Genomic DNA, 13,399 nt, shown 5'->3' with positions numbered 1-13,399 from the left:
GTGAAAACACGCACACGGGGAGACTGCCTACCACCTATTTGTCATGCAGCACAACAGTCTGTAATCAAGCGTCGGCTTAAAATGCACACCGTGTAATTTGTGCGTAAATTAAGAGGTGTTTAAGAGTAGGAGATGTTTGAGAGCTAATGGCTTGTGGCTGACACTCCAGTCTCCAGTTCGGCAGCTTCTCCGACACCTGAAGCCCGTTTCCTTATACTAGAACAGGTGCCTTGATGTTGGACTACCGACATCTGCAAGAAATCCCCTTGTTTTTTTAACAAGATCTTGTGATCTATTGCATTATACAAATAATCTGTCCTATGAACATAATGATTTCCTAATTTTATTTTGATACCAATTAGTTTTCCTATCCGTAATAAAGGACATTTAAGAAAACTGTCTACAAACTTAGACCAGATAGTCTTAATATTCTCCAAATTTAACAAAGTGTCCTATGCTGTTGATAAATTTGCTTAACTTGTAGATTGCCAAGAATAAATTTGATTTTCTGCAAGCTATACTGTGATATAGGAGCCTGGGCTCCTCTAGAAATCATGCTAACGCTGTACCTAATGTTGTATTTCTAAATACCTTTTAATTTGTATAAAAATGTTGGAGCTTTGGTGCACTGTTGGCTTGGCCAGGAGTTTGGTGCACCATTACACCTCCCTCGTTTTGCATATTGGGGGGCTTTCTCCGCCTCTAATTTACAGAGATCGCTTCTTAAAGTCACCCAGAGTGTGCGCATGTGCACTGACACCGTCTTTGTATGCCACACAGTGGCCAGGCATGTTCACCTTCCTTTCTCTTCCCATCTGACTCTGCTTGCTAAACTGATGCACACTAATCTTTCACACAAAAAATATAACTATTTGGGGTAAATCAGACTTGGCTCACAGAAAAATCCCCAAAAGAGAATTCCAAGGATACCATAAAAAATAACCTTTATTTCAAATATTAATAAAACCATATGTGTGCACTTGCAAAACCATCACCAAAAATACAAGCGTACTACAGGAAAGGCCGGGACAGTGCCAAGCCCTACACTTACTAGATGCACCCTACCTGCCTGCGGAGGTTGGCACCCTGTTTTCCTACGCTGTGGCGCCCCCGCTCCTCGCCGGCTCTCCTTACTATCCCTATATTACCCTGCTGGGATAGGGGACAGAAATTCTCATATATACAGTGCGTGGATAGAAATGACTTGGGAAGATAGAGATATATCAGTATGACTATCTAACTAAAACTAATGTTCTAAACTAACTTGGTAAACTGTGTCCCTAGTTCCTCATGGTGGAGTTCTAGCCTTATTATTCGATAATTTACACAAAAAAGGCTACGGTAGGCAGAGATGCTCCAGTAAATCTTTATCTGAATCTAGGACTAGATGCACACGTCATCTCAGTTTGTTTTGCATATGCTAGGGGTATCTCTCAGGGTGCTGTTATAACAATAGAGAAGGGTACCTGCTGTGATATCCAGTCATACCTCACGTAACCTTCCAATGTTTTGGTACCAAGCCGCAGCATAAATATATTAGTAGGTACTTAGAACAGCCACACACTGCACCATTTGTAGGTGTAATAATAATTTAACAACCCCCGTGTAAACCAAACCGTTAAACCACATTGCTCAATATGTCCTATATCAAAACCATATCCCCTTGGACTCAACGCGTTTCTCCTCTTCCAATTTTAAGAGGTTCATCAGGAGTACATCCAGATATCAAAGGGTTACTTAGCGTATTTATATTTCCAGCATATCAGCGATGTAGACAGCTGCACCACCGGGCCGATCCCCTATCCATGTAGCGCTAATATAGACATAGTAGGGAGAGCCGGCGAGGAGCGGGGGCGCCACGGCGTAAGAAAACAGGGTGCCAACCTCCGCAGGCAGGTAGGGTGCATCTAGTAAGTGTAGGGCTTGGCACTGTCCCGGCCTTTCCTGTAGTACGCTTGTATTTTTGGTATTTTATAATGCAAAGGACGAGAAAAGTGCCATCATAATAGAGTAATGGTAATATTATTTAAAAATAATAATAATGCATTATAAAAGATCACAATCCGTGTGAGAAATACACAATATTAGGACGGTGGCCCATGCTGTCTTCCTAAACTTTACGTACATGCACACTCATCTGGAGTAGTCTTACGTGAAGCTGCTGGCTGTTACTCGCCACCACAAATAATTTGTTTAGGAATTAATGATAGCCCTACCTTGGAGTAAGCAACTGCTTGTATTCTTTTGTGTGTGGTTAGTCATTGTGAACTATTGTAACTTGACATTGATAAATCATAGAACAATGCAGTCCTTTCTAGTGAGCTGGTAGAAGAGCCAGTCGGGCAAAACAACTCCATACTTCATGCATGCTGTTGTAACTTGGCAGACCAGCAAAAGACATCTTAAACCACAGCTCGTAGCCTTTGAGGTTTGTAATGAAGCTCTGTAAGGGTATGTGCATATGAGGTTTTTGAAATCTGCAAAACAAAAGTGCTCAAAAAACATTTGTGTTTCTATGTAAAAACCACTTGCTCTGCATATGTTCAGGCTTTTGATCATCTTTTAACCACGTTGGGCTTTAAAAGACGCAAAACGTGACCTGACCATTCTTTATATTTCACACTTTATACTTTACAAGTCAATAGGAAGTCTCAGTGTCGGACTGGGGTGCCAAGGACCCACCAGTACCAAGAGGGTGGTGGCTCACTCTTCCACAGCGGCCCACCGGAGGATTCTCCTGTTCTCCCATAGACCAGTCCAGTCTGGTCTCAATAGACGCTCAGACGTCTTTTTGGGTGGTTTCCCTGCATTTTTCCTTCAGAAACTCTTAATGGTGTCTTCATTGTTGAATGGAGAGAAATTTAAATTGTAAAAGATGACCCAAAAACAATGGAAAAACACAAAAAAAGCGCTGACGAAGGAAGAGTAAAGAAAAAAAAATTCTGAAAGGACACTACAGGACTAACCCCACCAAAGGGTCATGAAGTGCCTTCTTCTTGGAAAGCCTGGCTATAAATAAAAAGAGCCATATCTCTGCGATTGTTTTTTAAAAAAACAAAAAAAGGCAAGCGACGAAGATAAACTAAAAGCAAAATCTAGCCACTTTTGACCTAATGACAGGTCCTCTCTAAAAGGGTTCTCTACTAGTGATGAGTGAATATACTCATTACTTGAGATTTCCCGAGCACGCTTGGTGGTCCTCCGAGTATTTTTTAGTGCTCGGTGATTTAGTTTTCATCGCCTCAACTGAATGATTTACAGCTATTAGCCAGCATAAGTACATGTGGGGGTTGCCTGGTTGCTGGGAAATCCCCACATGTAATCAAGCTGGCTAATAGATGTAAATCATTCAGGTGCCGCAAAGAAAACTAAATCTCCGAGCACTAAAAAAATACTCGGAGGACACCCGAGCGTGTTTGGGAAATCTTGAGTAACGAGTATATTCGCTCATCACTATTCTCTACATCTGGGGACAAATTTTTTGGGGGGGGGTTTAACATACATCTCTGGCAAAAATTAAGAGGCCACTGCAAAATGCTCAGTTTTTATTTTTTTCTTTATAGGTATATTTTTGAGTAAAATGTAAATTGTTCTTTTATTCTATAAACTTCTGGCAACATGTCTCCGTATTTCCAAGAACTACATTTTGTTTTTTTTTCTGAAAAGGAGAAATGGTAAAAAAAAAACAACAAAAAAAAACAGTGCTTTCAGACCTCAAATAATGCAAAGAAAACCAGTTCATAATCATTTATAAACAACAATACTAATGTTTTAACTCGGGAAGAGTTCAGAAATCAATATTTTGTGGAATAACCATGATTTTTAATCACAGCTTTCACGCATCTTGGAATGCTTTCTACCAGTCTTTCACACTGCTTCTGTCGCAAAAATGTAAGCAGTTCTTCTTTGTTTGATGGCTTGTGACTATCCATCATCCTCTTGATTACATTCCAGAGGTTTTCAATGGGGTTCAGGTCTGGAGATTGGGCTGCCCACGACAGGGTTTTGATGTGGTGGTCTCTTAATTTTTGCCAGAGCTGTATTTGGGGCTAAAAATAATTTTTGCGATTTGGTGTCATTAAATATTTAGCATTGTTTTGCTTTTACAGACTGTTTGTTTCCCTTCAACTTTGCTGTGATCTGTGGTTATAAATCAACTGAGAGGTCCTAAGAAAAAAAAGACTAGATAAAAAAATTTTTAGAAACTTTCTGAGACTGAACTCACTGACAGATTCTCCATTCTCTCATTCTGCAGCCAGCAATAGATAATGCAACACAGAGGCTAAGGAATTGTAGAAAATGTTTGATGAAACCCAATTACAAAAATGATTTTTTAGCCAAAAATACTTGAACTTAAGTAATTAAAAAAAATCCCCACCCCTCGTTAATTGCGACCATAAACTCATAGTTGATTAATTTTTTCAGAAATTCCAAAAATATTCCCAGGCCATTTTTTTTTTCTCGTCCAATGATCTCTTTCTTTCCTTTCTGTAATTTGTACGCCTGTTTTTCTTTATTATCTGAATGTCTGTTTCTCGGCCCACATGTTTCTGTCTAGTAACCGTATTATGACTCCTTGGTAAAATGATATGGCCTTTTATATATATATATCGGAAAATGATTTGTTGTGGTTTGGACATGACAGGAAGTGAACAGGTTAACCACTGGGCAGCTCAGGTTTGGGGGGTTTAATTTCTGATTAGCTTAAAAGACAGAGTATTGCTATGAAATGCACTTCCTCGCTGTTGAAAGCCACGCCATAAATCCACGTATAAACGGTTACATGACATTGCAGTGAACTCAACGGTCCACATTGTAACAGGCATCTTCCCCCACAGTGTTTTCTTTGGCAGGATCCCCCAGCAGGCTCTCGTAAATCACCTGGTGAACCCTTGCTCATACTTAGCTGGGGGGATGGCTTCCAGTGATGAAGCTCCGTGAACTCAGGACTTTAAAGTTTTCCAAAATACAGTAGGTCCTGGGTGTGGCATAAAAAAGATATACAGTGGGGTTCAAAAATAGAAGCAAAACAGCTACAAGTAGACACAACAGCTGCAAACACAGTGGTGATACAATGTACTGGGCAGCATGGTGGCTCAGTGGGTAGCACTGTACTATATAGGGCAGTACTGTAGCTCAGTGGGTAACACTACTATATATATAGGGCAGCACGGTGGCTCAGTGGCCAGCACTGTACTATATAGGGCAGCATGCTCACTCAGTGGGTAGCAAGGTGGCTCATTGGGTAGCAGTGTACTATATAGGGCTGCTCAGTGGGTAGCACTGTACTATATATAGGACATCACGATGGCTTAGTGGGTAACAATTAACTGTATATTGGTCCTTGTTGTGTAAAAAAAATTATCTCAACTTGGATTAAAAAAAAATACGGTATTATTTATTATGCTTTGCTTATATAGCACTATCTTTTTTCTGCAGGGCTTTACAGACATTATAACCACTGTTCCCATTGGGGCTCACAATCAACATTCCCTATCAATATGTCTTTGGAGTGTGGGAGAACCCAGCGGAAACCCATGCAAACACAGGGAGAACATACAAACTCCTTACAAATGTTGTCCTTTGTGGGATTTGAACCCAGGATTCCAGCGCTGCAAGGCTGCAGTGCTAACCACTGAGCCACCATGATGGGGTGCAAAAATAGTAACAAAAGAACTACATGTAGACACAACAGCCACCACACACAGCAGTAATACAACATAGTGCGGAGCACCGTAGCTCAGTGGTTAGCACTGTACTATACATAGGGTGTCTCAGTGGGTAGCAATGTACAATATATAGGGAAGCACGGTGGATCAGTGGTTAGCATAGTAGTTTATATGAACCAGCATAGAGGCTCAGTAGTTAGCACTTTACTATATATAGGATAGCACGGTGGCTCAGTGGTTAGCACTGTGCTAAATATAGGGCAGCACGGTGGCTCAGTGGTTAGCACTGCAGCCTTTTAGCATTGGGGTCCTGAGTTCAAATCCCACCAAGTACAACATCTGCAAGGAGTCTGTATGTTCTCCCCGTGTTTGTATGGCTTTCGTCCATGTTTTCCAGTTCCTCCCATACTCCAATGGGGACAGTGATGATGATGATGTCTGTAAAGTACTGCAGAATTAGTGGTGCCATAAAAGAGAGCATAATAAAAAAATAATAGGGGTCATAAATGACAATGCCTATATATTTGTCAAAGTCAAGAGATCCCTTTAACCCTTGTCAGGCTGCATAATTTTACAACCTTAACAGGCTGCATAGGTACAATTGTACCTTCACATATACCTCCACTGTGGGAAGACTTTACTTGGTTTCAGAAACTAAAGTTCATTCAGCTACAAATGTTATGCTGATATCTATTGTTCAGTGTTGTTACTGGTCACTTATGTTGCTGTCAATTAAGTTAATTCAAACTGGGAGTGGCTTCTACTTGTCTTCCTGCCTCCCTCCTCTCATTAGCCATTTTGCTGTTCATCTCATTGCTGTGAGCACACATTTCTAGGCTTGTGAAGTCTTCAATTTCTTGGAAACGAAGGTAGGAAAGTCTCACAGCATCTAACAGCCAGTTATACCTTTATTCTCATTATGTGGGGACAGAACAGTCAAATTGTCTTTCAGCCTGGACTTGGCTTACATATATTTTGTATGAAACTTATCACTATAGGTATAATTTTTATACGAAAAATGGATAATAATTAGTATCTACATATTGTTTTACGATGTTTTATTTATATTCAGCACAAAATACGAAGCCAAAATTCATCTAGCAAGTCATCATGAGTGATAGTAATGCTGGATCTAGTTTCCGCCATAATCCAAGAAAACGTGTTTGCAGGTTAGTATAATTTTGTGAAAAGCCAATAATGTAGTATTTCAGAAAATTATTTATTTTACATTTTTTCATATTTACAGATTTACGTCTGACGAAATAATGCGAATGCTAGAAGAATCTGATTCTGAGCATGAGGATGAACCATATGTTCCATCTGATGATGAAAACTATGTACCACAAGTGGATGTTACTGAAGAAGATTCAGACATTGAACAAGAAATGGTCATAGAGCATGAAAATGAATACGAATCAGACGAAAGTGTTGAGGATGATTCTGTGCCTCAAAGTGCAGGCGACATTTGGACTGCTAAGGATGAAACTCAATGGTGCAGTAATCCACTGCCAAATGCACAAACAAAATCTCGTAATGTCCTACGACAAAGAGGTGGCCCTGCAGCAATCAGCAACCTATATACAGCAAAAGAGCTATTCAAGTCCATCATGACTCCCGAGATGTGTGACATCATATTACGGGAAACGAATCGAAAGGCCAAGAGAGTTTGTGATGCTTACAACAACGAACTGGTACAACGTTTTCCTGATTCTTCCAAACGGCCACCACAAAAAACATTCAAGCAATTTACTGAAACTGAACTTCATGCATTTTTGGGCATACTGATTGCTGCTGGTGTGCACAGAGCCAACAAAGAGAATCTGGAGGAAATGTGGAATGTTGCTGCTCTGCCTCTTATACGTGCAGCCATGTCTCGTGACCGCTTCAAGATGATACTCAGATTTATCAGGTTTGACAACGAAAATACACGTGCAGAACGTGTGCAAACAGATAAAGCTGCACCAATACGGGACATCTGGACAATGCTGAACAGTAATCTGGAGAGAGCCTACAAGCCATATCATTGTATCACCGTCGACGAGCAATTATTTCCATTTAGAGGTCATACTAAATTTACCCAGTATATACCTTCAAAACCAGCTAAATATGGCATAAAGATTTTCTGGGCTTGTGACTCATCAAATGCCTACCCTTTACAAGGTCAGCTCTACACTGGGAAACCAACTGATGGTCCTCGACAAGTAAACATTGGAGAACGAACAGTATTGGACCTAGTGAGCTCGTATAAAGGCTCTGGAAGAAATGTCACCACCGATAACTTCTTTACAACCATGGAACTAGCTAAGGTATTGAACTCCTAGAACATGACACTAGTTGGTACAGTGAGAAAAAACAAAAGGTTCCTACCTAACAACATGCAGCCTGCCAAAGAAAGGCCTGTATACTCGACAAATTTTGCCTACAATCATGATGCAACAGTCTGTTCATATGTACCAAAGAAGAACAAATCAGTCGTGCTTCTATCATCTATGCACATGACGGGAGAAGTTGAAGAGACACTAGCAGCCAAGCCAGAGATAATAAAATACTACAACATAACAAAAGGTGGCGTTGATGTTATGGATAAAATGTTGGGAGAGTACACTGTGAAACGACGAACATCACGTTGGACTTTGGCATTTTTCTACAATATGATTGATGTCAGTGGGTTAGCATCCTACATCATCTACAGAGAACACAATCCAAGCTTCAGGGCAAAGGATCAACGAAGAAAGTTCCTGAAAGATCTCGCAAATCAGCTGTGTATGATTGCAATTGAAGATCGTAGTACAAACAAAATGATAATGAGAAACCATTTTCTTCGAGGTGCAGTAGAAATGGTGCTTGGACGATGCATTGTGGTAGCATCGCAGCCAGCAGCTGGCCCCAAAATACCTCATGGTAGTCGTGGACCCTCCCCTGTTGTTGGTAGTTGCTATGTCTGCAGAGACCTGAGGCGAAAACAACGCAAGACTAGAAAGTCTTGTGTGGTTTGTGTGAAACCCATTTGCGATGAACACTCTGTAGCAAAGCCAACATGCATTACTTGCAAAGAAAATCAATAAAAAAAAGTTTCTTACATTTTCTTTTATAATGTAAATGAACAGTTTTTTACTTGTTTATAATAGTTAAATAGCATTATCATTAAAAAAAAATTTATGCTTTTTCCCTTGCATTATCTTCATTCAAAATATATGAGGTACATTTGTACCTATGCAGCTTGTTATGGATGCAAAAAGATCTCGACCCCTTATCTCGGAAGCGGGTGGAGATATTTTATTGAAATTTGGCCAATATATTCTGGACCAAAAATGTAGAGATGTCACGAAATTTCAGCCCTCTACGTCTTTTCAAAAAAAAGTTATTGCAATTTTAAAACGGAATAGTTACAATTGTACCTATTCAGCCGGATAAGGGTTAAATGGACCAGAAGGGGGGTAATTATAATATTACCTTGCGTGTCCATCAGAGCTGATTTATGGCCTAATGTCTCAAGAATAGTCTAAATGAACAATCTGTGACGGAGCCCCAGAGATGGCCGCCCGATGTAGGCCATTCTCTAAGGGTTCTCAGTAGGGGCGAGGGGCCGGTTATAGGGACCCTCTCGTATGTTTATGTAAGTGAGGTGAGGCTGATGTGTAGGGCAGTGCTCTGATTGATGGTGATTACTTGTTTATGAACCCTAGGCTGAAGGTCTGAACTTCCTTGAGGGCCAAATAGTTCAGGGGGCTGTTTCCTGAGGCTGCCCAAGGGATCTGTCCATCTGAAAGAGGGCAGAATGGATATGCAGTCACAGGCAGAAGGCCAAGCGTGTGTAGCAAATGCAGAATGATATTGATACGTAGAGCTCATATATTTGTTTTTAAAGCAAATCGGCACAGATCTGTGGCTAAAATTAGATTGCGGCTGACAGCCCTTTTATTTCTGTATTTGGAAAGGCTTCAAACTCAGTCGTCTTCTATACAATGGGCCCATGACATTTAAAAACTATTTTTCATTTTAAGACTGTTTTAAGAACAAAAATTATACATAACTCGCTCATATATGAAGGACAGCACGGCGGCTCAGTGGTTAGCACTGTACTATATATATGGCAGCACGGAGGCTCAGTGGTTAGTAATGTACTATATATAGGGCAGCATGGTGGCACAGTGGTTAGCACTGTACTATATGTAGGGCAGATTGTGAGCCCCGATGAGAACAGTGATGATAATGTATGTAAAGCGCTGCGAAATATGATGACGCTATATAAGCGAGTATAATAATAGTATATTGTCATGATTCACGTATATTTCAATCATCCATGGTCATCTGTCCAATTTGATTCGATGCTTGTTCTTCGCCTCGGTCGGATTCTAGATCCTCACCAATGTGATGCATGTATTTTTCAGGTTTGGGCCCGGCTTGGTCATCTACTGGTATGGGTTTATTGAAGAGCTTGACTGCCAACGGGATCGTGGTATTCTTCTGAAGGATGACTTTCCTTCTGACATCGTAACACTACATGGCTACATGGCGTTGGAAGAAGAGCAAGGCCAGCAAGCCGGAGAGGGCAAGGCAGAGAAACGTCAGGAAGCTCTGTAATATCTACATACAGGTTTTAAATGCTGAACTCCAGATGAACTGCAGGATGAGGATACTGAGTTGCCTGCTCATACAAACTCAGACAAACTGTTTACCTTCCTTTCCAGTCGCCCTCCTGCCCTACCCTACAACCCAAAATCCACCAACTATCTCTAACACCTCTGCGTCTGCGAATGCTCAATGGACATACACACTGGCTTTCCTTCCGCCAGCAGCCTTTGACCCTGAGCCAAGAGGAAACCAATGCTCTTCTGACGCCCCTTACTGTAATTATTCTCCAGATATATGTGCAGAGGAGCCGTGTTATTGGGTGTGTAGTTCACCAGGAAAATGACAAAGGGTGAGTATCGGAAATTTATGTAACACATCCTGCAGAAGATTGCCAATAGATGAGATCTGCTTTTTTTACCCCCAAGGTTCTACTACTGATAATACTAAATATTAATACTGGGTAAAAGCTCAGAAGTCAGAATGGAGTAAATGACTTTTTATATGTGAATAAAGCTTTTCTAATGTCTATTATGTACAATGTTCTGTGTATGTGGTTCATGTCCCATTTGTTTGCATGTTTTTTTTCGCCAATTGTCAGTATTAGAGCTCAAGCAGATAAGCGTATAAATTGGACGCGCGCCGTCAGATTTTTGATCAGACATGGAAATCACACTGTCCCATGTTATTCAATAGGGCTGTTCAGATGAACGATTTTTTTTCTTGGTCTGACTGAACATCACAGAATATCCATGTGGTATGTGATAGGAAACTGTATTTCATTATGTACATTTTTTTATGTAGATGTCTGAAAACGGACATCACCCAGGTGTCACGCAAATGAAAAAACAGACACACGGATGAAAATTTGTTGAAAATCATCCAAGTTTTCTGGATGAAACTCGTATGTATTTGCAGACGAGTGAATGAAAACGCATCCATGCTTCGTCCAGAAAACTTACAATTGTCATCTGATTTTCATCCTACTTTCATCCATGTGCCATCTGTGTATCCGTTTTTTTTTTACGTTCACGTGACGCCCGTGTGTGATCAGTTTTCTTACATCTACACTACAAAATGTACCTGATTAAATACAGTTTCCTAAGTTTATTACAGAAATGTATCCGTATTCTATGATTCTAAGTCATGCTAAATTTTTGCTAAATTAATTTAAATTTAGACATTAATCCATACCCCAGAAAAGACCGCAAAATAAATCAAAAGCCTAAGACCTCAGAGAACGCCTCAAAGTAAATTCAGACCTCGGTCCAGACTGCATGATTAATTCAGACCCAAAATAATAGTAGTCTTCAAACAAGACCATTCAAATAATTTAGTCCCCAGACCCAAAAATGTATTCAGACCTCATAATAAATTTCAGATTTAGACTAGACCTCTATACATATTTTACTATTCCCCTGCCCTCTTTTCCTGGGTTGAGTCCTCTTCAGCTGTGACTGAATGTCATCAGGACCTAGTGTGGTGCCAATAATGGAAGAAGATCTGATGCCAGGAGCAAGAGCTAAGTGAAGAATGGAGTCACTGTAGTACCTAGGGCTCGTGTAAACTCGCTTGCTGAAAACTACACAGGCCCAAGTGCCTTCAGTAGCAGACAATTGTAGCTCAATCCTACCTGATTTCAGGTCTTGGTTATGATCCCTATGGTTATGCCACTACAAAAGATCACACCCTAGACCTAGATTTGCCACTGGCATCCATCCATTGTACATCTTATTGTTTGACATTTTAATGTATTATTACATTTTTTACACAGTAAAATATCGATATTTGCAGATGATACAAAACTATGTAAAGCAGTTAATACAAGAGAAGATAGTATTCTGCTACAGATGGATCTGGATAAGTTGGAAACTTGGGCTGAAAGGTGGCAGATGAGGTTTAACAATGATAAATGTAAGGTTATACACATGGGAAGAAGGAATCAATATCACCATTACACACTGAACGGGAAACCACTGGGTAAATCTGACAGGGAGAAGGACTTGGGGATCCTAGTTAATGATAAACTTACCTGGAGCAGCCAGTGCCAGGCAGCAGCTGCCAAGGCAAACAGGATCATGGGGTGCATTAAAAGAGGTCTGGATACACATGATGAGAGCATTATACTGCCTCTGTACAAATCCCTAGTTAGACCGCACATGGAGTACTGTGTCCAGTTTTGGGCACCGGTGCTCAGGAAGGATATAATGGAACTAGAGAGAGTACAAAGGAGGGCAACAAAATTAATAAAGGGGATGGGAGAACTACAATACCCAGATAGATTAGCGAAATTAGGATTATTTAGTCTAGAAAAAAGACGACTGAGGGGCGATCTAATAACCATGTATAAGTATATAAGGGGACAATACAAATATCTCGCTGAGGATCTGTTTATACCAAGGAAGGTGACGGGCACAAGGGGGCATTCTTTGCGTCTGGAGGAGAGAAGGTTTTTCCACCAACATAGAAGAGGATTCTTTACTGTTAGGGCGGTGAGAATCTGGAATTGCTTGCCTGAGGAGGTGGTGATGGCGAACTCAGTCGAGGGGTTCAAGAGAGGCCTGGATGTCTTCCTGGAGCAGAACAATATTGTATCATACAATTATTAGGTTCTGTAGAAGGACGTAGATCTGGGGATTTATTATGATGGAATATAGGCTGAACTGGATGAACAAATGTCTTTTTTCGGCCTTACTATGTTACTATGTTACTGTGTATTAAATAACGGACCTTCAATTATAAGAAGTGCTCCGGCACTAATGCTCCGTTGAGATTGCATTTAGGACATTTAAAATAGTCCCGTTGTTAGCCCCAAACAGAAGCCTCCTACATCTAACTTTCGTTACTGCTTAGTGTGGTAGCCTCTCATTGAAGATTCACAACTGTGTATGGAGACTTATTTTTACGGCAATACATCATGGGAAAAAATATGGCAAGTAGCCCACTCCAGCTAAACCAGAGATTCAACTGTAGATAGTCCCTGTTTCAATACTGGACCGCACATAGGAGCAGCAGTGTTGGCTAGATATGCAACAGTATGATAATACTAAATAAAAGAAAAGACTAATCTAAGGTAATCTGAATATGGATATCTTATGCAATGTGCTTAGGAGGAGAACAGGAATATGAAAAGCTGTCAATTCTGCTTCGGGATTTTC

General features: G+C 40.5%; 1 protein-coding gene across 1 annotated transcript in view; it reads left to right on the top strand.

The window, feature by feature from the left end:
* CDIN1 (CDAN1 interacting nuclease 1) overlaps positions 1-10,770 on the top strand; it is a 626,145-nt gene extending 615,375 nt beyond the window's left edge. The window contains exon 12 of the mRNA XM_069732509.1: positions 10,061-10,770. Coding sequence (XP_069588610.1) covers positions 10,061-10,253 — 193 coding nt within the window. The 3' untranslated portion in view covers positions 10,254-10,770. The remainder of the gene's footprint in view (positions 1-10,060) is intronic.
* The last annotated feature ends 2,629 nt before the right edge of the window (positions 10,771-13,399 follow it).

This window comes from Ranitomeya imitator, chromosome 1, assembly GCF_032444005.1.
Source record: "Ranitomeya imitator isolate aRanImi1 chromosome 1, aRanImi1.pri, whole genome shotgun sequence".
In the NCBI taxonomy this organism is placed as follows: Eukaryota; Metazoa; Chordata; class Amphibia; order Anura; family Dendrobatidae; genus Ranitomeya; species Ranitomeya imitator.
Note: the sequence above shows the minus strand (reverse complement) of the source record. Positions and strands in the feature narration are given on the sequence as shown.